This window comes from Myotis nattereri, assembly GCF_964212035.1.
Source record: "Myotis nattereri genome assembly, chromosome: 1".
Classification (NCBI taxonomy): domain Eukaryota; kingdom Metazoa; phylum Chordata; class Mammalia; order Chiroptera; family Vespertilionidae; genus Myotis; species Myotis nattereri.
The window spans coordinates 174,691,011-174,717,745 of record NC_138075.1 but is presented as its reverse complement, the minus strand read 5'-3'; the positions used below and the strand labels follow the sequence as shown (position 1 = coordinate 174,717,745).

The 26,735-nt window shown below is 36.6% G+C and overlaps 1 protein-coding gene across 1 annotated transcript in view; it reads left to right on the top strand.

Annotated features, from left to right (window-relative positions):
- The window catches only part of ARHGAP24 (Rho GTPase activating protein 24), a 456,309-nt gene that overhangs the window by 370,823 nt on the left and 58,751 nt on the right, over nt 1-26,735 (top strand). Inside the window, exon 4 of the mRNA XM_081110112.1 lies at nt 24,796-24,918. Coding sequence (XP_080966238.1) covers nt 24,796-24,918 — 123 coding nt within the window. The remainder of the gene's footprint in view (nt 1-24,795; nt 24,919-26,735) is intronic.

The window sequence follows — 26,735 nt, the reverse complement described above, 5'->3', positions numbered from 1 at the left end:
CAATCCTGTGTAGCAAGCATAAAAATAGTTTTCACAGAAACACCTCTCAGTTTTTGCATCCATATTTGAACACTTCATATTGCATACATTACGAAATAATATTCATGAAACTAAATTCTACAGACCATTTGCCCCGAGGTATGGCAGGGGAGTAAATGTATCAGATCAAATAATTTTAGGAAATGCTAGTGCATATCAAGTTATGCAAGTTTCTTAACTGAAGAATATTTTATGACATCTGAAAGAACCCTGACTTACATAAATGGGTTTGGCAGCAAATACAGCTTACCCAGCTGTGGATGCTGAAGTGAGCAGACATGCAAGAAAATAATTAGCCACAAAATGTAGGGTAATAATAAACCTGTGAGTAATAATAAACCTGTTTTATAGCAGGAAATGAAGAACATTTGTTATCCAAAGCATTGATGAGATAAAAGCTAGTGAAGACATTCTCCTGTAAATTTGTTTTTATTATATCAAGGCTGCAAAATTCTGTGTCCTATAGGTATATCTGTTGAAGTATACGGAATTGTCTTCATCCATACACTGCAGAGTAAATAATTCAGAACTACTGTATTCTGGATGGCAAAAAGCCATTCTCAAGGTCCCATCTCTTTCTGTTGTTTTTCCTTTTCTGTTTCTTTTCTTTCTCTTCTATTCTTTTTTTTCTCTCAGCTTATTTGGCAAAAATTTGTCATCTATAACTACATTTTTGGTTTTCACAGTTAAGCCCACTTGCCCATAGATGTTGTTGATCTTCTTGGGAGTTCTCAGGGTAAAGATGTTGCTAATCCCCTATCGAGAATACAGTAAATTTTGCTCACTTGGGAACTACCAAGAATAGCAAAGTTAGTTCCCAAGTGACTTTAAAATTTCTACACAACAGCACATTTTGCTGATACAACAATATGATGAATGAATTACTTAAACACACATCTCCCTACCAGGTTATCTGAGGACAGTTTTGGTGGTAGCATTCAAATAAGTAAGTGTTTTGGCCTTACTGGTGTGTAAGGCTATTTGTGGTCAGCAGATTTGAACCTTTGATATGTGTATTATACAAATTATTAGTATTTGTGAAACTGAGTTCGTAAAATTATTTCCCCATAATTAAAGGGGAGGAATTTTTTTCAGATCAATTAAATAATAAAAAAAAAAACACTAGTGTTAGGCAAGTTTCTTGATGAATAACTCCAAAGTTTTCAATATCTAACGGATATTCTGCATCTCTCAAGGAGGGCAAAGTGTTATACATATCCCAAGTTTACTTCATCTGCCAACTCTCTATTCCTGGATTACCTAATAGACTTTTAGGAACAATGAAATATTAAAGCATCAAGCAATTGACTAAGGAGAGAGGAGAGATGAGTAGAAGGACCTTAGCTGGTAGCAAGTTCTACTTTTGTGATTGGGAAGGAAGAAGGAAAGGTCAAGAATGGGGCCAGTGTTATGAAGGGAGACTTTATGGTATTCTGAGTCACTGAGTTAGAAAAGCCGAAGTAAAATTAAGTATAAGCAAAATTCAGTTGCTGTTACTTTCCTTGAATCATGTTCTTATTATCACCATTACCATCAGCAAACCCAGGATTATGTGTACCTCTTCATAAAACCTGCCACATATTTAAAACAACATGAGCATGAAGGAAAATCATCTAATTCTCAGTCATGGAGAAATGAAATGAGTGAGTATCAGTGTCTCACCAGTGACTCTTGGATGTCCCTGAGGTACTGAACATTTCTAAACCTCAATTACTTCATCTGTATAACAGACTTTGAATTTAGATATTGAATATACATTGCAGAATTAGTATGGGCATTAAATAAAATGTGCAAAAGTGCTGAACACTGTTTAATGCAGAGTGGACAAACAATGAAGACTACTTTTTTATTTTGCTTATACTCACAACTAGAGGCCTGTTGCAGAAAGATTCCTGCAAGAACAGGGCTTCCTGCAGCCAGAGCAAAGCAGAGAAGGGAGCAAAGCCTGCCGAGGTGGGCTTCGCTTCCGCCTCCGCCACCCTGCTTGCTTCTCCGCAGCTTTGCTCCCTTCTGCTGCACTTGGCTTCCTTCTACGTTGTCTTCAGTCTTCACTCTGCGCCTGCATATGCAAATTAAATGCCATCTTTGTTGGGTTAATTTTCATACTCATCTGATTGGCTGGTGGGCGTAGCGAAGTGACACCGACTTGCATGTTTCTCTTTTATTAGTGTAGAAGACATGCCCTCTCGGTTGCAACCATGGCTCACATTCTTAAAGGCAAAGTTAACCTTTTACTATTTATGCAGACTTAAACTTGTTAAGTGCAATCACCTTATTTTCTCTTGGGTAAAGGGAATCTTTTCAGGGCCAATTACTTAACTTCTTCTACAGAGGGCATACTTTCTAACTTGTTTTTGGTACTAGAAATATATTGGGAAAAATAAGTGATTTACAAATCTGAGTTGCAGGCTGATAAAAGGCAGTTATTTATTCACAGAGACCTGTCTTCATTTTAACTTGCCATTACTCCTTCATATTGAAGGAGCAGAAATTGTAGGAAAGGTGTGCCCATTTGTTTCTTGTCAGAGTCTCTTATGGAAAACTAAGGAGAAAAAGGCACACAATGCCTAACAAGATTTAACAAGATTACCTTGAAACCATAAGAAATCTCTATTCTCACATTCCAATTACCTATAAAATAGTAGACCAGTAGGACAGTTATTGGATGACCAGATTTCAAAACATGCTTTTTTATTGATTATTTAGAGAGAGAGAGGAAAGGAGAGGGGGAGAAAGAGAAACATCAAAGTGAGAGAGAAACATGGATCTGTTGCTTCCCAGATTGCCTCCTATATGTACCCCAACCAGGAATTGAATCCAAAACCTGAGTTTGTGCCCTGACTGGGAATCAAACCAGTGACCTTTGGGTGCATGGGATGATGCTCAACCAATTGAGCCACACTGGCCTGGACTGAATGACCAGCTTTTTGCATTGAGTTTTATAATCCTGAATCTAAATCACATATGGAAAACTAGCATGGATAACATTTACTAGGCAATAGATAGTTTTCCTTCTTGAGAGATGCATGTGATTTACTTAGCAAGGAACTTGAGAACATACATGGGGAAGCAATTAAGCCAAATTGCTTACCAGTTGCTTTAACAACTTTATTGTAGTGCTGCTCCTTCAAGAATGTTCAGCTTGCAGAGGAGTAATTTATTTGCCAAACAGAAAGTAAATATTTATTGTAGCCCAGAAAAGATGCTTCATTCTATTGGCAATCTATGGAACCATAAATGGCATTGGGTTATGCTGACCGAACCCTCTTCTTCAGGGTATATTGAATAGTAGTATATTTAATATGTTTGCCTTTCGTTGTGGTAGAGGCTCCTGATGATGTTTAAAATATCCGTGCACTCAGTGCACAGGGTTAACAACTGGAGCTCACTGCTATGTCTAATTTAGAGATTATGATATTTTCTTTCCCAGGAAGTTTTGTTTCCAAATGGTAACACTGCGTGGCTGGAGTGCCTTCATACTTCTACATTCCAATGCAGGTTGATGCAGCACCATAGTCCCCGGTCTCAAATAACCGTCCAGCTTGAGCTGCCCACTCTTTTTTAAGGCTGGCTGAGAGAAGAAACTAAAACCTCCATGGTCTGGTAACCAGGGGTTGTCCTTATTTGTAACATGTTCCCCTTGGGCTGGGACACAAATCTGCTTTTAAAAACCCATCAGTACTGCCTGGAACAGAAGGCGAGCAGAGCCAATCAGATCTGACCAGAGTTTTGAAATCTGATGAAAACTTAAAACTTTCTAGTTGAAACGAATCTGGGCTTTGGTGAAGGGTTTAATTGTTCTGACCCTTAATCCAGTTTTGTTTTCCTCCAGTAAACAGGTTATTTTCGTGTGTATTTTAAGAATAAAGCTGGGATGTCATTTGAGGGTTTATTGGAAAATATTTTTTTTTCCTTTTGACTTATTGAAAAGATCAAAAACACTGTGTTTAACTTTTTTTCTTAAATGAGAAACTTTGTACACTTTTATATTTCATGTGAGAAAGGGGAACAAGGGGTCAAAGAATTTTTCTAATTAACTGAATACTTTGATCTTTGGTCAAAAGCATCTAAAATCTAAAAGGCTCTGATCTATGCTGGACCTGTGGCAATGCTAAGAGCCCTGGTACATATTAGATTTGATTTTACTGCAGCGAGGCTATTGCAGTTTAAAACAACCTTTAATTTCATGCTTATTAGCAATTTTATAGTTTGTTCCCCTTGGGATGCTTGTATTGTATAGCGGTCATGTTTTTGTCTGTTGTTTCCAGAATCTAGTGACACTGGACAGCTTAGTTCAATAAGTATAAAAACATGCTAAAGTAACCATAAACAGAGATATACTCGAAACTTTCCACTGTTAGTAATGTGAAACTACTGCAATGTACAGCTTGAAGACTTAAAACTGCTTACAGTTTGAATCATTCTTAAAACAACAGCAGCAAACAAACAAAAGCATGGGTGTTTAAAACATAAAAATGTTTACCTTAAGAGCTTTTTAAAAATATAAATTTCTGGGCTGCATTCTCAGAGATTCTGATTCACTTGTTCTGGATTGGACCCGGGCCCCCAGTTGTTTAACCTCTCCCCACCCCGATGTTCTGTTTGTGACCCCAGACATCTGTACAGCACAGTGACTGGAGTAAAAGTCGGTGTTTCCCAAGTGTGTTCCATAAAGCACAAATTACTTGAGATGATTTGCAAAGAAAACTTCCCATGGTCATGTATATAAGGGATCCTCTTCATATTATCCTTTCTTGGAGGTGTTTTAGAACAACTTCTAAATATTAAGACTGAGAAGTCCTGCAAAGAGGAAATCTGTTTAACTTGGTTGGACCTGTAGTTTCTCAGATGCATTTGATTCTGGATAATTTTTTATCACATCTTATCTCTAGACCATGAAACCTATTTTCTGTAGAACATCCTTTGAGGAATGCTGCTAAATGAAATTTGACAAGATCCAAGTTATTATTTACATCAATCCTGCATTTGTGATTATGATGCTTTTCAGAATGTACAATTATCAAAGCTACTGAGGATTATTTTACCTTGCTTTAGAGTATTTCTGTAAATGGAGTGTTTCTGTTGACTAATGAACGTGGCAAATAAAACGAAACACTAAAGATTCACACTATTTGTGTCTGATTTATCTTCTTGTGGCATGAATTAATTAGGAAGAAAGCAAACAAACAAACAATTAATCAATTAGCTTGTTTTAGTGGTTTAGGTGACACTCCCTAAAAAGAAGAGTAGTTCTGTGAAGCAACATTATTAAAATGCTCTTGTCAGAGTATTATTAAATATCTGCTGAATTGAAGTCTACAAGTAAATGTATTTGATGCTGAGTGATCTTATGTCACAAAACTTTAAAAATAGACGGGTAAAATAAAACAAATTACAAGTCTTAATTGTTGTCTTTAATTGTGGAATCAAACCTAAAATTATGCCTTTGTCAGTGTGTCTCAGTTGGTTGAGCAGCATCCCATGCACGGAGAGGTCGCAGGTTTGATTCTGGGTCAGTTTGATTCGTGGTTGGGGCATCAGTTGAAGCTCAATTCCTTGCAGCTCGATCCCCAGTAAGGGGCCTGTAGGAGGCAACTAATCAATGGTTCTCTCTCATCAATATTTCTCTCTCTCAAATCAATTTTAAAAAATCTAAAATTATGCTCAGGGGACAGAGAATTTGTCAAAATAAGTTACTTAATTTTTTTATTTAGTGTGATATGCTCAAAGAAGTTTAAGTTACATTTAATTTGCATTTTTCCAGCATTAGGAAAAGGGTCGAGAAGCTCTGGGTCTGTAGGTAGAGATACAGTCACAGTTCTAAGAAAGGAAGCATTTCCTTAGCATTGGAAAATGTTAGGAAACAAGTAAGGCAAAGAATAATCAGTTTCACCTTCCAGAAAAGGACAAAGAAGGGTGACTTATTAAACAGCATTTTGTTAGGTCACATGGGCCAGTCACTAAGCTAGGCACACTATGTACATTATTTGTTTAAGTAGAAGAGCTATTCTTTAAATCCTATTATACTTACAGACAGATTATTTATTGTTTAGAGTGATTTAAAGAAAAGTAGCTGTGATAATGGACATTTTTGTACCTTACTAGAGGCCCAGTGCACAAAATTCATGTACTTGGGAGGGGTGACCTACATCCTACAGTCCAGGAGCCTTTAGGGGATGTGCCACTGATGGCTTGGGCCTGCTCCCCACCTAAGCTCTCAGTCGGACATCCTTAGTGCTGCCACAGAGGCAGGAGAAGTTCCCACCACCACCACTGCACTCACCAGCCATAAGGCTGGCTCCTGGCTAAGCAGCGCTCCCCCTGTGGGAGTGCACTGACCACCAGGGGGTAGCTCCTGAATTGAGCATCTGCCCCCTGGCAGTCAGTGTGTGTCATAGTGACATTCTGCCATCTGGCTGAAACTGGCTCTCCAACATCCCCTGAGGGGTCCCAGATTGCAAGAGGGTGCAGGCCAGAGCAAGGGACCCCACTGGTGCATGGTCAGGGCCAGGGAGGGACATGGGAGGTTGGCCAGCAGGGGAGGGACCATAGGAGGACTCCAGGGCATGTCCGGCCCATCACACTCAGTCCCAATTGGCTGGACCCCAGCAACAAGCTAACCTACCAGTTGAAGTGTCTGCCCCCTGGTGGTCAGTGCACATCATAGCACATAATGATATGTTAAGGCAGTTGAGCAGCCTTAACATATCATTAGCATATTACGCTTTGATTGGTTGAGCGGCTGGCTGACCAGATGACCGGACACTTAGCATATTAGGCTTTTATTATATAGGATCGATATGCACACTAGACACGCTCTTTCCCTGTTCTTCCTTCCTCTGCCTCGTCCTCCCTTGTTCCAGTTCTTTCGTCCCTTTTAAAAATACTCCTGTGCTCATCACCCAGTGAGACTCATGAAAACGTCAGCACGTTAATGAAGAGCCGGGCTCCCGTGTTCTGTGGAGAGGTCATTCCCCTGCATCCGGTCTCTATTGAACATCTGTCTTCTTCCTGAGCTTCTGTTGCACATTATTCTTGAATACATACAAAGAGCATTTTTTCTGAAATTATGATAGCAGGACTGTCAGAAGCAATCCATTTCCCACTCATATTTAGTGAAGCAAAGCAAAATAAAACTTCATATGCCTGGTTTCAAGTATGTAGATGATCTGATATTGTATACATGGGTTGCTTTCCACATCTGATTCACCTTGGTTGGTTTTATGATGCTGTCACCCAGGTGCCAATTAGTACACTGGACATCTGCCAAGAAGGAGATGAAATAAAGCCACCGTCTTGTTCTCTTGGCACCAAGGTCACTGCTAAGCTGTATTTAACATGGTGTGCGAGGCCAAAGACATTGTTTAGTTCAGGAGCTGTTTTATATGCAGGAGCCTTACAATAAAGAGATAATGTGCAGGCTTTTTAAAATTATTATTCTTTTCCACTCAGCTTGCAAAAGAAAGAAAGTGAAAACCTATTAAAGGTATTTCAGAATTATAGCTTACCACTACTAGCATACAAAGTGTACATTACAGATTTTTCCAGCATGATAAAACCCATCGTTCATATACAAAAGCTGCTATATCACTCTCTGGTATTTCTTATATTCAGTGAAATGATGACGATCACATCATCTGGAAGGCAGGTGTGTGCTCACTTGGCAGAAATGGGGGTTTAGATCTCCAAGTTTCATCATTACTAGCATTGGAGTTGTTTAGTGCATAGTATTGGGCATTAACATTATCAGCATTATTGGAAGTTAATAATTGATTCCTGGCCAAAATTCATGAAGAGAGGGATATAGGAGATGTGGCTAAGCTACCTGAAATGGGTGCTGTCCTATATTTAACAAGATCCCCTCACCCACTAGTTCACTCTCTTCTTTACGAATCAGAGTCATTTTACTTACTTTTATTTTAAATAAGGGAGAAGTTTAAAGTTCTGGCAGAAGGGCACATATTGGAGGGAAAGGACACTGAATATGCAAGAAGCTGACTGATTTTTTTCATCTTTTTATAGAAGCAAAATGAATAGAAAGTTAAACCTGATTTGCATGAAATTTTGCTTGCTCAGACGTCTTGCTATGAAATAAGTACTCTCAGTCTTGAGGAAAACCTGAGTTCCCATATTGGATTTTCAAATTACCACTGTGTTCCTTCAGAGTTATTAATATATTCCTAGTGTTAATATATTTCTAGGTTCTAAGAAAAAAAGCCCCACTGTGGCCAACTTATCATTTGGCATTTCGGTAGCTGCCAACTTACAAATGGATAGCCAAATAAATCTAGTTTATTTTCTTTAAAAATTTACATCTATCTCAATTTTCAATATATTTTCTAATTTGACTCATTTTATAAAACCTAAGTAGACATATTTAAATGAATTTGATTAAAAGAAATATTATCTTGATATTTATCAAGGATCCTGCACTTTATACTCTTTTTGAAATTGATTTCCTGGATGATTTCAACATTATATATTTTCTCCTTTCTATTAGCTCATGTGTAAATCAATTCCTGTCTGACACATAATTACCAGCCAAGGTGTGCATGTGTGGATATGTATGAGGGTCTGTGTGCATTTCTATGATGTGTATATCTATATATGTTTGTGTGTGTGCATGTTAGCATTGTATTTACCCACAATGACCCTGATTTCATTAGGATTAGAAATTTGAGATCTTATATTTATTAATTTTCCCCACTAGATGACACACTACTTATGAATAAGAATTGTGACTTAATCATCTTTGTATCCATGACTCTTAACAAGTGTGGTGCCTGACATGTAGTGTTGCCCAGATGAACTCATCTAAAAAATGAGGCCTTGTCAGTACTCTCCTTTTTTAAAAATATATTTTATTGATTTTTTTACAGAGAGGAAGGGAGAGGGATAGAGAGTTAGTAACATCAATGAGAGAGAAACATTGATCAGCTGCCTTCTGCACTCCCCCTAGTGGGAATGTGCCCACAACCAAGGTACATGCCCTTGACCAGAATCAAACCTGGGACCCTTGAGTCTGCAGGCTGACGCTCTATCCACTGAGCCAAACCTGTTAGGGCTACTCTCTCTATCTTGAGGATCTTCTAATAATGGGGCAGTTATTTGCAAACAATAATCCTGGGAAAAGATGGCAATATACAGGAAGAGCTAAGCAAGGCTTAGGGAAATGGGACAAAGGAGAATGCTCTTGTCAGGGTAAGGGAGCTTCTCAGAGTATGGACATAGGCTGGAGGAAGTCCAAAGCCTGTGGCAGTCAACTCAACCCAAGACAGCTTCCCTGTAGAGGCAAGGTCTTCAACAACACTGAGCTCCACATGAACATAGAGTTCTTTCTGGTCTGCAACACCACCTTCACTTTGAGACTACTGATCAAAACACAGTTCAAGTTCTTCTGCTTGCAGAACCTTCTTCCTGATAACATGTTAGCCTTTATTCCTTTCTTAATAACTAATACCCTTTATTCTCTGTAGCATAAAGGATTGCACCTGTGTTCAGTTCATACATTATAATTTTCTTAATTCATGCTTAATAAGATCATAATGTCCCAGTGGGAAGAGCATGCCATGAAATTCCTTTTGTATTCCTCACAGTGCCTTGGCAGTACAAGTACATAAAGTTTAAGTAGGTGTGGTATTAAACTAATTGTAGGTTTATTATGTTTTTCCTTTGCACTGAAGTTGCTGTGTATCTAGGCTTTTAGAAATAAAGAGAATGTTGTGATTGAAAGGGTGCAAAAGGCATCTCCTATCCAAACTTAATTGTATTAATTACAGTCCCAACTGAAAAAGGCAGCACACTCGAATTAGGATAATTTGAAGAAGGTTTCTGTACAAAGGCATCACTTAGAAAAGTGTGGGTGAGGTGTAGGGGGATTACAAACAATAGTGGAATAACCTGGGCCTAATCATAATGAAGGAGCTCTTCCAGGCTGCTGTCTAAGGGACAATGACAGAGTAGGACTCAGAAGAAGACTGCCATTGAGAACAGTCTTCTGGGGAGGGAACTGATTTCTGATCAATATACAGAGCCAACCCAGGACAACTCCAGAGCGAGGGACCCAGGGATACAAATACCTGATGTCATGTTTCTTCCTCCTTGCTGTCTCCTGCCACGGCTGCCTATTGGCCAAACCCTGTGAAAAGCTATAGGGATGGGAGCCCACTACTATCATCTGCAGGGGTCCTCAAATTACGGGCCCGCGGGCCACATGCGGTCCGCCGAAAACATTTATCCGTCCCGCCGGCTGTTTTTGCCGCCGCTGCCTGTCCTGCTTAGCAGCTGACTCGTCCTGGGCCTGCAGTGCGCGTGTGTGGAATGTCTGAGGGACAGTGAACTGGCCCCCTGTTTAAAAAGTTTGAGGACCTCTAATCATCTGTACAAATTAGTCTCTATGGCAGGGAGCTAGGTGGAAAAGTACAGAGAGCGTATTTGAAAGGGTATATGGAAGATAATCTGGCACATTATCTCTTACTGGAACCTAACCTGATATATGAAATTCGGTGCCACTAAGGGTGCTATTTTTTTTAAAAAAAATCAATAATAAACACACATATTTTAATTCAGTAAGTCAAATGCCTATATTACGCCACTCGAATTATAAAATAATGTGATATGGCCAAAGCCGGTTTGGCTCAGCAGATAGAGCGTCGGCCTGCGGACTGAAGGGTCCCAGGTTCGATTCCGGTCAAGGGCATGTACCTGGGTTGTGGGCACTTCCCCAGTGGGGGATGTGCAGGAGGCAGCTGATCGATGTTTCTCTCCCATCGATGTTTCTGACTCTCTGTCTCTCTCCCTTCCTCTCTGTAAAAAAAAATCAATAAAAAATAAAATAAAATAATGTGATATGTTCTATACTAGAGATAGGTGCAAAGTGCTGTGGGTGAGGGGTGGGGGCAACTTTACTTGGAGAGTCAGCAAGCTTTCTCATTTGGGTGAGATCATTAAAGATCTCAATGAAGAAAGGAAGAAGGAAATGCTATGAAGTGAGTACAGGTGAATTATAGCAAAGCATAACATGACCCTGAAGAAACCAAGAGTAATGGGGAGGTTGGACTTTGGAGGTCAAACTGAAACCTGTATAAACCACAACTCTGCCATTTATTAGCTATGTGACTTTGAAAAATGAATAAAACCTATCTGATGCTTAATTTTATAATCTCTAAAACAGGCAAAGTAATTCCTCACAGGTTACTTGTACTGATTAAATGAAATAATGTATAAAAAGTGCCAATAGTTATGCCCTGTTGTTAGGAGCACTCTCTTTAGACTCAGATACTATTATTTTCAAATTTTCATTCTAGGTTACGAAGTAATAACTTGTTATTAGGCTGATAAACTATAGATAAAAATGGGTCAATGGGGGGGACAAAAGAGGGTCATATGTAAATTCTTTCAATAATAAAGAATTATTTTAAAAAGTAAAAAAAACAAAAACAAAACACCCAATCATCAACAAAATAATTTTCCATCTTGGAGTCATAAGATAACTTCTGCCTTGGGTGGTGGGTCACTTATAATAGTCTACAAGCAATCCATCCCACTGTTTCCCTTTTATGGTTGTTCTCTGCTGACATCCAGTTTTGCTTCTGAATATTTCCCCTGTCTCCTTTGCAATATGTTGTCAACCATCAAACGGTCATCCTACGTGAGTTTCAATATATTTTAAGTCTAGCTTGTGTGCATACTAAAGAGCAATAAGTAATAACTTTTCATGAATTGTCATATAATTCTTCAATCCCCATTCATTTATTCAAGAAAGATCTTTCAACAACTATTATAACTAGTTCCTTCACATTTTCTGAATAGGGTCATATCTAAGGTATTGAGTTTGCTAACTATGAGGTGTTTATAGATTCTACTGAAGAGAAACCCAGTGACTTTGATTTAATCTTGCTTTCGACTACAAAACATTCTTCTTCCATGGCTTTATATGCCTTTTCTTTTTCTACCTTGGTGAATCTGTATGCACATGTGTGTGCCTATTCACTTATTTTATGCCTTTGCTTCCAACCCCCACCTTCCAACAAAGAAGATCAGGAAAGATAACATGTATCTATTACCTCTTTGGTGGCTTTCTTACATTATTTTTGAAAAAAGAATGCCATTATTTCTCGTTGGATGCTTTTAGGAATATGGCTTCTGTTTAACAGTATGCCCATCCATCTGCCCATCTGTACTCAGAGTTTACCCGTATTTAGCTTGATAATTATCTATGAATCAGACTACATGCCCAAACAGCAGCTGGTTTACCAACTTCTAATGCTACTTCATAGACTTGTGGGTATTCATTAAATGTTAATTAATAATGGTATACTGAGTTGAATTAACTTGTGGAGTCTGGCTGATTACTCTTTAATTTAAAATTATGAGATACACAGCATCAATCTATCAGCAGGCAGGATCTAATTTTAATTTACTTCATGTCTAGAAAATTTGCTGGGCTTTAGGAATTTAAAGAAGTGGATATTTGTACTAGATTTGAAAGATATTACATGAAAAATGATACAATATAAAAGGTCTGACAGCTTTTCCTAGGAGCTTCTCCTTGCGTTTGTTTCCTCTTTAATTTTAGGAAGTTCTCATTTGGATTCAGTTATCCTAAGTTCATGTAAAAGCCAGGTGACTTTTTTACTTTTTAGAGTATCTGTTGATAAGTGGATAATTATGAAAATTTTGAGCATCTTGTTGATGCCCTGAGTGGATGTTATAATTCTCTTTGCTAAGGACAGTCATCATTTTTAAAGTTTTGGGAGTAGTTGCAAATTATTTTAACAGTTGGGAAGGAATTCCTAAAGTATTTTAAGTTTTTTCAGCTTTATGATGGTTAAAATGGTTCTCATTTGTTAAAAGTAATTTTTAAATATAAGACTCTATATTTATGTGTTCAGCTATATGCAAATGGTTTTGGGGAGTCATAGTTTTAGGGAGAATTTCAGATTTTCATCTATTTGCTTACTTAATCTAGATTTCCATCCATTTGCTTACTTAATATTATCAAAAATTATGAAATTAACTTTTTAAAAAGCCCCCCAAAAACCCTCTATAATAATTCTGATGTAATTACCCCAATTGATTCTAATTTGGAGTATAAAGAAAGAAGCTTAGTGTTTTAATAAGATGGATTTGATACCAGTATATTTCTGAATGTTCAAATTAATTTGTTTCTATTGAATTTTTAAAAAATTGTGTAAGAAGGGCTTTTTATTAGGCAAACATTCCATAATACTTCTTGTTTTAAATTAATATTTTATTAATTAAAGATATGGAACCCTAGAGTTTTCTGAGCCTTCAAATACAGCCCTAGTTTTTGTTATTTTATGTATAAAACTAATAAATTTTGTGTTATGATTTAAAACTAGCTTTTTTAATTAAAGTTCAATTAACTTATGAATTTGACAAAATTTCTCACAATATTTAAACACTGATTATACACTAATTGCAATCTTGAAGTTGTTTTAAATCATAATATATTTAATTTCCCCAAGTATTTCTGTCACCTTCCAAGGCAAACATAGAGATCTACCAAAATCTTCCAGGTGATGTAATGAGTATTTACCCACTTATTATAGCCAAACTGTTAGATTTCATAATTTTTTTATAAATTAAAACATGTACTTCTATTATTTGGATTCCACACACACACACACACACGTATACGCCACTTGGTTTTAAGCCATCCTTTTACCAAGTGATTTGCATCGATGCAATTCGACATCCTCATTTAGTAATAATGTTTCTATCTGACTTAGCAACCCTAAATGCATGGCTATTAAATTGTATATGCATATGTGTTTATTTGAAAAGAAGTCATCCTAAAATGTGTTCATAACAGCAATCTGAGAATTAAAAAGAGAAAGTCTACTTAGTCCTTCTGACAGTGTTAACCTTTCTAACTTAATATACAAGGGCTTGGATTAAAAAGCAGATATCGAGTAGTATTCTTCATAGGAACTTCATGTGAACAACATGTGACCTTGTGACCCTGACTCCTTTTGTAGGTTCTTGGAATTATTTGTAAATAGAATGAGACAATTAAGTTTTCCCTCTCCAGTGAGTAATCCCCATAAGTATACAATATTCTATAATGCTTCTCATCTTACATATCATTGTCCCCTAACTCCAGACATAGGTTAAAGAATTAGCAGAATGAACATAGAGACTCTTTTCAACACTGATTGAGGAAATGGCTACACTTGAGGAAATCATAGAATTAATGTGTAAAGTGTTTATATCAAGCAAATTAGGGAAAGTCACACGTATCCTTTTTAGTGGAATTAAAAATATTCCTGAAACACCAATGTTTTTGAAAGTGTTGGGGTTTTGACACATTGTACAGTTGTGTGCTTGGTTGAAGCAGTGCACTTTTACCTGAAGGGCTGAGTTCAAATTTCAGACCCGTAAGACAAATTTTATGTCTAACCCTCCCAAACATGCACACTAGAGCTCACAACACCCAGAAAATCATGAACTGTGAGAGATAAAGTACAATGGACAGTGAAGTGTTCTAATTGCCAAGTTAATTTTAACTGCTTAAGAGAACAAAATTCAAACTGAATCGAAGACCTTTTTCAAAATTTTATATTATTAGAATAATTACTAGTTGCCATTTCTTGGCCGGGATAATTTAATTACAATCAATCATAGTATTTCATTTTATTTTTTTTTATTTTTTATTTTTTTTAAATATATTTTATTGATTTTTCACAGAGAGGAAGAGAGGGGGATAGAGAGTTAGAAACATTGATGAGAGAGAAACATCAATCAGCTGCCTCCTGCACACCCCCCACTGGGGATGCACCCGCAACCAAGGTACATGCCCTTGACCGGAATCGAACCTGGGACCCTTCAGTCCGCAGGCCGACACTCTATCCACTGAGCCAAACCGGTTAGGGCCATAGTATTTCATTTTAAATTTTGGGTTCTTTTGTATATACCAAGACATTCTATAAAACTGCTGCTGTGTACAGTTAGATAATTAACACTGTGACAAATTAAACTAATATTGTATTATAATATTGTCCCAATTAAATTAAGTTGCCAAAAATCTCCTATTGCACAAATACTAAAAATTGTGTCCAAATTAATATAAAAATAATTTAGTTTTGAAAAATGATTTATGAATTTAACACCATTCCTTATTTTGCCCCCAGGCAGACCTATGAAGAAACTAGCTGCTCAATACTAGTTCTTTTTTTTTTAATATCTCTCTTCTAGATGTTTTACATATATTACAAACTTTTGGCAGAAATCAATTATGTTAATGGACAGATTTTACTAAAGATTCTGAAGAGCATGAGGGATTGTGAGCATAGCTTTATTAAAGAAATGTGAATGACTCTTTACACCTCATCTCTTCTACATCATCATTTTTTTTCCTCTCCAGTGAATAATCCCATAAGCATATAACATTCTGTGATATTTCTCATCTTAAACACCTTTGTCCCCATGGCTCTGAGAGCCATCCACTGCTTCTCTCTACATTAAAATGCCTAGAGGGGTTGTTGATATTGGCTGTTTCTGTTTTCTGTGTTAGTCTGGTCAGTCTTTCAAGGTCACCAATAATCTCCATGTTGCCTATTCCAATAATCTCCGTTTCCCTAATCTAGTAGTCGGTACTCAGTTCTCACTTTATTTAACCTCTCAACAGCATTTGACTCACTTGATCACCTTCCTCACCCAGCCTTTCTTGTTTCTCTTCCTACCTTTCTGGCTGCATCTTCTCAATTTATTTTGCTGATTCCTCTTCTTCTTCTCAGTCTATAAATGTTGGAGTTCACTTGAACTTTATCTTGCTACAGTATTCCCAAGGGACCCCATCCAAGTTCATGTTTTAAAATACCATCACCTTGATGACTGTATCTGCAATCCAGACCTCACTTCTAAACTCCTGCCTTTGTTTTGTTCACTGCTATATCCTGAGAAGCTAGAATAATAACTGGCACAATACAGGTGCTCAGTAAATATGTGTGCAATAAATGAATGAATGCTCTGCTTAACATCCCAGGGTTATTGGAAAAACCAAATGAATAAAGGAATATAAAAGTAATTTGTAAAATGTAAATCACCCTGCAGTGTCAACTGATATTATCACTAATCTTACAAGTTTGTACTATTCAAAAACAATAAGAGGAGTGGGATACTAGGAGATTTTTAAAATGGATTTCAGCATTCTAATCTAGGTCTTCAAGAGTGGCATATCTCCCCAAATTTAGTGTTCTATTTCACTCATCAAACTCTGGGTGTCAGGGGAAGACGTATATTGACACTGTATTTAAATACAAAAAGAAATGCTCTAATGTTTGCTCTGATTAAGTATGGTATCTCTAATGCATGAGGCCCACAAATTTGCTAGACTCCATAATCCCAACTTGAATGACATGTCCTTGCAAAACTAGTTGCATAGTGTTAATCATTTACAATGCAAATAAGCAATTAGATAAGTTATATGATCCCTAGCTTTAAAAGTTAGTACTTTCTGGCTGGCTGGCTATGACTGAAAGAATAAAACATGAATACAAGCTAATAGGATGAATGTAGTTGAAATACACGGATTCTAAAATGTATAACCTCTGCCTATTAGAGCAAATTATCTTACAGGGGTGGTTCTCAAACTTTATGCTTGCATCAGAATCCTATAGCAAGCATTTTAAGGAACAGATTTCTGGGTCTCACCACCAGTTTCTGATTTGGTTGGTTTGGGCTTGGTCCCAAGCATTTGTAGTTTTAACAAGTTCTCAGATGCTTTCTATCTTCCTAGACATGTAGACTAGAGTTGCATCACACTTTGAGAAACACTGCAATACAGGGTTTACTGGCATAGTCATGGGAAGTATAAATTTCAATATATCAAAAAATAACCCCAAATTTTCTAATATTTCTCATTATTTAAGTCATCATTTGTAGTAAGGTACCTCCTCATAGAAAAAATGCCTTTGATTTTTGATTTGTCCAAGTCAGGAAACTCTGCCTTGTTTCTTTGACTATGGATGGTATTCCATTTATTATAAGTTGTAAATTATTGCATTGGGACTTGCTTTCCCTTGGGACACCAGTCTGTATCATCTTTGTTGGACTAAACTGATCAGACTCTACAGGTAACTTATTCTACCTGTCTGACTTCTGTAGCAATCAGATAAAATTTTGAATTCATTGATCTCCCAAACTAAGCCAAGATCAATTAGAAGAGGACTTAAATTCTAGATACCTTTGCTCTGCCAAGAAAATGTTTTTCTTTTATTTCTTGGGAATTTTAATCAGAATTTAATAAGATGCTGAAAAGGAAGTGACTAGATTCTGAGTCTCTGACATAAGTGAAAATCAAAATATATTGTAGTACTTAAATTGAGATCTTATTGATGGCCCAGTGCAATATGGAAAACAAATACCTAAAATGTAATAAATTATATCATCTTTATAGTAATTGTGCTCTACCAAATAGTTTTTTTGAAAGAATAAGTCCAAGAAATGTGAAAAATTAGTGGAAATATAAACTACTAGAGGCCCAGTGCATGAAAATTCATGCACTCACATGGGGGGGGGGGGGTCCCTCAGCCCAGCCTGCACCCTCTTGCAGTCCAGGAGCCCTTGGGGGAATGTCCACCTGCCGGCTTAGGCCTGCTCCCCGGGGAATAGGGCCTAAGCTGGAAGTCAGACATCCCTCTGGCAGCCTGGGAGCCCTGCAGGGAGCAGGCCTAAGCTGTTAGTCGGACATCCTCATCGTGGCCGCGGAGGCGGGAGAGGCTCCCGCCACCACCACTGCGCTGGCCAGCCATGAGCCAGTTTCTGGCTGAGCAGCGCTCCCCCTGTGGGAGCACACTGACCACTAAGGGGCAGCTCCTGCATTGAGCATCTGGCCTCAGGTGGTCAGTGTGCATCCTAGCGAACAGTCGTTCCCAGTCTTTCTGCTGTTAGGGTCAATTTGCATGTTGCCCTTTTATTTTACAGGATTCTATCAAGGTCTTAAAGATTTTGTTAATCATTTATAAATAAGTATATCACAATTATGCTTTTAAAAACATGACCAATATGAAAATCAATATTTACTTTAAAAATAAATAATAATTACTTCCCTATAAAAAGGTTTTTCTTTACAAATATATTCAGAATATTTGCCCAAAGGTAAGCTATCTTACTGCATTTTAAACACTTCAAATGACAAATATTTACTATATTAAAAACTTAGGGGGTTAACATTATTATGCATGTCAATAATAATCTGAGCAGAGCATCCTATGTTCCAAGTACTATTCAACGTATTTTGTGGTAATTTTCATTCAATTAATTCACAATAAAGCTATGAGACAGGTGTTGATGTTACCCTCAATTAAAGATGAGGAGTCTCACAGCTAGTCAATGACTAATTTGAACTTGAAGAATCTGGTTTCATTGATCCAATTTAGTAATTTTTCAATATTTGTTTATAAGCACATATATGTTTTTGTAATTTGATCCAGGAAGCACTTTTGCTCACATCTTTGGATTTTTTTATAGTGAAGTTTGAGGTAAGGCAATCAGAAATAACTAGTATAGTATAGAATTTTTAGTTCAGTGCTTTCTCTGTCAGTAGACTACTAGATAGATTTCCAAAAACAAAATTATTTCTAAATTTAATTATTAGAAGTCTATCATAATTAATAAGTGCTCATCAATCTATAACTGGTAAACAATTGTGCATTTATATATGTATAAATGTAACATTTATATAGCTATTTTCACCTTAAACATAAGTTAGCTATATATTATAGTATACTTTCTTCTTACAAAGAGGTTATGAACTACTATGGGGTTATAAGAAATCTGTAAAACAGTATTATAAAGTACACATTAAATTAAAATGTAGCATTAATTTTATTATAATGCAAAATAATATTTAGTAATCTGTTTAGTGTGTGGTACTGACTACAAAATACAAACAGAACAATTATTAATGCCACTGGGCTCTTAATTCTCATATTCTAGTTTAGGGATTTTAAAGTATTCAAAATCTAATTTTAGAGTAATGCAACTTTCTGCATTTAATGAACTGGATTATACTGAAATTTTGCCCTTCTGGTATTTTTGAAATTAACCTTTGAGGAAGACATACTTGAAAAAATTTTAATTAGGAAAACACAGCAACATTCTTAATTTTCAAATAACAATATCTCTATAATACTCAAAATAATACGAAAAAATTAAATATGATATTGAATGTGACACCCATTTTTCTCTGCCCTTATTTTATAACTTATGTGCTGTTTATTATTTTGGTTGTCATTATTATTAAGAAGTGATAGTACCCACAGAAGCTTATAATTTCATGTAACTGGTTCTTTTCCAAGTATCAGTTTCCGTAAAAGGAAAGTTATATTTTTCCATCTCAGTAATTTCCCACTGATATGCTTCAGAATTTACTTTATCTCTTGCAATTTATCATTCGAGTTCTACTGCCAATAAAGACCTAAACTAAGTTTTGAGAAAAGTAATGCTTAAATTAAAAAAAAAAAAAAGACTTCGCAGCTGTATGAGTGAAATTTAATAACCCAACTTAGAACGTTAAAGTATTTTTCTCTTAACTATAATAAAACTGAGAGTATACTAGGTCTGGCTTTAACCTGATTTGTACCTGGGAATGAGGAAACAGTTCACCCTTGAAATTATTAACAGTATCAGAGGTATTTGCTGGAAGGTCCTCAGGTCTGTTCATGAACTGTTTGGAAACGAACCCAAATGCCTATGACCACAGTTTCCCTTGAGCAAGTTGTTTTAAAATTCAAATACAAACAAATAATTCTCTGTATCTCTTTAAAGGTTTGTTTACTCGAGATGACACACATATAAATACATCACTTCTAAGTCATTGTTTGGCTTTTTAGTTCATAATTTTGACAATTTACAAAAATTCTTTTCATAGAAAAAAAAAGAACAACTGTTTTGGTGACTATTTTTTTTTGGGGGGGCGGATTTCCACACAATAAATTCAGTAAAATATTTATTTAGATATATTTTTAAGAAAGGTAATGCACATAATAGTAGCAGTCCCCTTTGTACTGAGGAGGTCCCAGTTACCTGGTGTCATCTGCACTTTGAGCAACACTGGTCTCGTCCCAAACCTTCCTTTGGGGAAATGCTCTGGGTCAGTGTGGGAGAGAGAGGGAGAAGGTTACAGGTAAATTAGTGAGGCTTCACAGTAAGCCAACTTAGGCAACACTCAGTGAGGGTAATGATAATTATCTTCAGCTCATGTTGGCTTTTTTTTTTTTTATTAGTGCTTTCTTGACTCTATGATTCCTATCATTTGTTCTTTTCAATAATTTTTTTATGATAATAGCACCTGTATTATATAACAACAATTGGGTAAATATCTGGAAAATGCAGAAAAGAACAAAAGAAGAGAAAAACATTTTCTAATCTTAACATTTAGAGATAACCATTGTTAACATTATTGTGTATTTCAATCTAGTATCTTATTTATCTGGCTGTCTACTTATATAGGAATTGAGATAATATATATAAACTTTGTATACCTTCCTTTTGTGTAATAAAAACTCATATTAATAAATATTCTTTAAAACCCTAATTTAGTGACTGCATCATAAGGAATATTATTCATACTCCTATAAACAATGAGTATGTATATGTTGGAACACCATTTCCAATACTTCTCTTAAAAATATAAAAAAGTCTTTGCATCCATGGTCCAATGTCTTAGTTGGTTGGAGCGTTGTCCCATGCACCAAATGGTTACAGGTTTGATTCCTGGTAAAGGTATATACCTAGGGCGCAGATTCGATGTTTCTCACATCGATGTTTCTCTCTCTTTCTAAAAATCAATTAAAACATATCCTTGCCAAAACCGGTTTGGCTCAGTGGATAGAGCGTCGGCTTACGGCCTGAAAGGTCCCAGGTTCGATTCCGGTCAAGGGCATGTACCTGGGTTGTGGGCACATCCCCAGTGGGAGATGTGCAGGAGGCAGCTGATCAATGTTTCTCATCGATGTTTCTAACTCTCTATCTCTCTCCCTTCCTCTCTGTAAAAAATCAATAAAATATATATAAAAAAAAACATATCCTTGGGTGAGGATTAAAACAAATAATAATAATAATAAATTATTTGCAAAGTTGTTTATCAAAAACTATTTTAAAAATATTATTTTGTAATTATTCATATAATTAATGGATATTTGTATTCCTGTTTTTAATTAACTGTTGCTTTTATTTTAATGTAATTTTCTTTAGCCTGCCTTTTAATGTTAGATTAAATTTTTTCTTAGTTTATTAAATTCATGAAACTTTTCTTAATCTTATTTAAATTTTTGCAAAATCAAGCCTGTCAATTATTTATTTTATTTCAGAAAATATGGGAAATTTCTGGGAAAGAAAATTTTATATCTAATCCAAATATACAGAAGATCCCAATGAAATGTACAAATCCTTTCAATTACATACATAAACAAGTAAAATTAAATGGTGTAACCTACTTAGTTAACTTCAAATCACAAATGCTTGAAGTATTAATATTATCACCAAAGCATTGCTTCCCATCTGAGTTAATATCTAAAAGTTGTATATAATTTACCAATACATTGTGTCCTTTAAAATGTGTACAATCCACTTTCATAGAAAGCAGTATTAAAAATAAAAATAAAACTACATAGGAATTTATGTTGAAGCAGAATTTAAGAATCGCTGAAACCAGTTTGACTCAGTGGATAGAGCGTCGGCCTGCAGACTGAAAGGTCCCAGGTTCGATTCTGGTCAAGGGCATGTACCTGGGTTGTGGGCACTTCCCCAGTGGGGGATGTGCAGGAGGCAGCTGATTGATTTTTCTCTCTCATCGGTGTTTCTCTCTATCTCTCTCTCTTCCTCTCTGTAAAAAATCAATAAAATATATTTTTTATAAAAAAAGAATGGAGAGTGTATAATGGCTATAATATAGACATAAACACATAGATACATACATATATGTGGATTGAAGATGACAATGACACTCCCTCCAGTGATAAATCTCAAAGCTGCTTTTTAAAACTTTACCTTTGTAAAGAATTTGAGATTCACAATGGTTAAATGGATCATTAATTCCCCATAAAGGATTAACCAAGAGTAAAACTTGATTCACATGGTTGGAAGTCAATATTGAGTTTATTCATTTATTTAACCATGTATTTAATAAGTGGTTTTTGAGCCCCTTCCATTGTGAGGTGCAGTACCAGAAGCAGGCCTTTAGAACTGAAGGGTTATGAATTAGAACAGATAGCATCTCCAGTTAGAAATCACATCTTTTTAAGTACAGAATATCTAGTTTATATCTATATAAATGTCTCCAGTTGTTTTCATCGCATTCTTACCAATGAGTCTGCATTCTCACTGAGACTTTCTTCCTTGGTCTTTCCCCCTCTCTTGCTAATACGCTAAGGCTTGAAGCTCTATGTCCATGAGTGAAATTCACAGATGGGCTGTCATACCTGTGACTGGCAGTCTAAATGAGCTTCAGGGTAAGACGCACAGCACCACCCGCAGAGACAGAGAATTATATGAAAAGTCAGGGGCTAATGGCCAGTTGTGCTCATCATTCTCCTTTTCTCTCTGCTTTCAGGCAGAAACACTGCAGCCGCTGTCACTCACTCTCATTACCGGGCTGCTTCTGCCTGGGCCAGGAGTGACACAGCAGGATATTGCTGTCCAAATTGAATTGCCAACCATCCTTCTGGCAAAGAGAATAATTAAAATATTCTCACTTCAAATGGTAATTTTTTTTTTTTGGCCCAGTGCTGTAGTGTAAGTGGACCAGAATGCAAACTAAATCTATAGTTCTGTGCCATGCTAAATGAGGCACCTTTTTTTGTCATTCAGTTTTTTTCTGCCGCTTTATGTGGCATACAACCAGCAATATGCATACTAATGTATGGCATAGTTACATACATATACAGGACACAATTTTATGTGTATTGTTATGTATCAAAGAGAGGTAGCCTTTTAAAAATCCCTGTATATGTGTACTATTGACATATTGTTCTCAAGCACTTACTAGACATAATATCTCTCAGTTCAAATTAAGTGTAATATCTCCTTTTAGCATTTTTAGGGATGAGAGGCAGTAAAATGAGACCGAATTAATATTTACAGAATTTCTCTGTTAGCTTAACATAGTGCTGGTGTTTTTACTTTATTGCATTTAATTCTCATGAAAGTTTATTATATAGGGATTATTATTTCTAAATAGTTTCCAGAAATTATATAATTTCCCAGAAAGCAAACAACTAATATAAGATAGAACTACAATTTCAGCAGGGTTTTCTTTCTTTTTAAAAAAATGTTTTACTATTTATTTTTTTGAGAGAGAGAGAGGAGTAAAGAAAGAGAGATCGATTTGTTGTTCTACTTATTTATGCTTTCATTAGTTGATTCTTGTATGGGCCCTGATTGGGGATTGAACCCACAACCTTGGTGTATGGGGATGATATTCTAACCAACTGAGTTACTAGGCCAGGGCTTAGGAGGTTTTTATTTTTTTAATTCCTGAACCTATGCTTTTTCAGATAAAAGTTGTTTAAAGTGATGGTTGACCTAGCATACACCTAAAGGTGTAAGAGTGTCATTGTTTCCCTAATAATGAGATGTTCTTTAAAATATGAGATGGCTAGTCTTGTTTATTCCAGAGATCTGTAGATATTAGGAAACCTATTTGATATGTCCCTTGGTCCCTCCCCCATTTCCACCCAGTAGTATTAAAATGTAAAATACCAATGTAGTTGTTTCTTTGGTTGGCTTAAGGTTATTTCACTTCTCTAACCTTTCACTTGTTCTATAAATTTGAAGCAGTGGTAAAATAGTTGTATTTCTCAACCTAGGGCATTTGTATAGAATTCAGAGGTCACAAACTCAAATGCCTATAGCTTTCAGAGCTATGTGGGCAATAGACTGGATGTGAAAGAAAAAGCAGTGTTGTAAATTGGAGTCTGCAAGCTCTTCATAAAGGAATAGAGATGCATCTTAATACACACAAACAGCAGCAGTCTTAACAAAACAAAGCACTTGGACATGAATTGATTCAACTCAAGGCTGCACATTTTGCACACTTAGTGAAAATTAAATGTTGATCAATCCACCAAACTTTGGCATGGAGGCGCCATTGAGGTTTCCTACATCTCACTCTTCAGTGTGAGACCCATAGGGGTGGGGGCACTGATTTGGTCTTGTGACTGGCCAGCATTGTATCTTCTCTCCTCTTTGCCCTCCTGGAGGTATGATCTCAGGGGAAGGCTTTCCTGCCAGGACAGAGTGATAGAGGAGGACCTCGGGGTCAAAAGTTTTTCATGTGGCTCTTTTGCTTTCCTAAAACTCCCCAGCTCACCCATGAGGTGTTGGTGGCCTAGCTGCGCATGCACTTTCTTCAGACAAAATCCCAGGCTCTGCAGATCACGTTTCCATCTTTCATTTTGCTTTTGCTGTTTCTCCCTGTTCAGCAGTGCAGTGTGCATAGACTGGCTTATGAGCTAAGGCAGGCCTATGGGTTGTTGCTAGGACAAAAAGGCAGGCTTTGTTTGGAGAATGGCATTTATTTGCCAGCTTTCCCCTGGAAACATAAGAGTCTTTCCTTTTTAAGCAGGTTTTTTCCCCCATGTTGAAATCATGGTAAATATTTCCAATTCATTGGGTAGAACGTAGTGCTGGCTGCCTTAGGCACAGTCTGTGTGTCAGGAACTCCCTACGCGGCTCCTGATGGGGAATCTTCGGCTGAGCACACTCTCATGTGTGACTGTCTTCTTACAGGGGGCGATCGAGAACGGATGACAGCAAATCATGAGAGCTACCTCCTCATGGCGGGCACCCAGCATGATATGGAAGACTGGGTGAAGTCCATCCGCCGCGTCATATGGGGCCCTTTTGGAGGAGGTGAGTGTATTTTTAAGTCATGGAAAAACGGAAAAGTAGACTAAACCTGTTCATCCTTTCCTCCAGCTAATATGACTATTATCTCCTATTTCCAAAAGGCTAAATGTTAAGATAAATAGTAAACTATTCTGTTATGGCTAAACCCATATCTAAGTAACTACTGGAAGTTTCATTAAGGCAGTATCATTAATAACCAACCTTCCATGAATATCTTGAATTATAAAGAGGGATTATATTTTTATATTCACTAACAATAAATAATTATGAGACTGATACCATCAAAGTAGATTAGTTAAGAACATGTAGAGATGAGGCAAAAAAAAAAAATGACTAGTAGCTTTAGAAGAGATCCCAAACTGCCAGATGTTCAATAACATAACAAAGAAATGGCAAAGCTTTGAATGAAAATCTGATGAATATGGGGATAAAAAAAAATGCTTTGTAATCAGGGAAGTGTTTGTGGATTTGACAGTAAGTTTGTAAAAAAATTTTAGTTAATACAGGGTTGAGAGTTTACCATATGAAGAATAAATAAAATGGTGCTATGAATAGAACTAAAAGGACGAGGAAAGGGTAACAGAAATGATCTTCGTCTGTCAAGGAATATAAAATAGAATAATATGGACAGAAAAATTATTTAAACATTCAGTAAATGGAACCAATAAAATAAGAACCCCAAAATATTCATCTATAACCGACATGTACATGTGTTTCCAAGAATGTACAGACTAATTATTTTATATTGCTGTAGTTTAAACAAATTGTATTAATTAATTCCTATTTAGTAAAACCATTACAGTTTCCATATTTGTTTTATATTCCCTTACGTATTGTCAGCACCCTGCATTCAGAAGTGATTTTTTTCCCCCTTAACATATCAGAGGCTCCTTAGGCTGACTAACCACTTTACATTTTAGAAAAATTTCAAAAGCTTCATTTAAAAATTAAAAACTTAGGTTCGGGTTAAACTAGTAAAGATTCATTGAAGACATATTGATATTTTGCCAGATTGGTGATACGTGTCTGCCAATTGTTTGTTCTTTAGCACTATCTTCTGTTGGGGAGAACCTGGTTCCTAACCAGGATGACCCTTCACCTCAGTTTGCCTGGCAACAGCCTGGTTTACAACTGTTGTCTCAGGCTAATGATTGATAGTATTACCTCTCACTCTCACAGTGTCTCAGTTTGGGTGACAACTTATATGGCCACCCTATTCATATACTAAAATGTCTGGTGAGCGAAGCCACTATGAAAAACATTCAAAAAGGAGTATGGGGCTGAGATCCCTACCCCAGTGCCTTATCAGAGGAATCTTCACATGACTATCCGTGTGAAATCCATACTTCACTACTGGCGGTTTGCTGGTACCTCCAGGGCTATGGGTTTGTGGGGAGCCTGAGGATGTGTCTACCTTCAAAACAGGAGACCCTCTGTTATGAGATTTCTGAGTGTCTTAGTTCAGGAGAATCCTTCATATCTGCTGAAGGAGGTATTTTTGTTGAGGTGAGGGATTATTTCCATCAATTGTGCTGTTTTCTCCCTTTCCTCTTCTTCTGTCTGTCCTTTTCTCAAGAAAAATGAATGTGATTCAGCAAGCTTCGCCAAATCAGTGACCATAACAGGTCCTATCAGCCCAAGAGTATCAGAAATGATCCCAATGGGACTGGGAAAAGCTATAAATGAATCTTCAAATTTATGAACTTGGCTTATATAATTTATTCTATGAATGCTTGATTAAAGTTTACTTTTCAAGAGAGATATTTTGTCATAGAGTACTTATCACAGAAACAATGCACCAAAAAAAATAAATCTTCTGC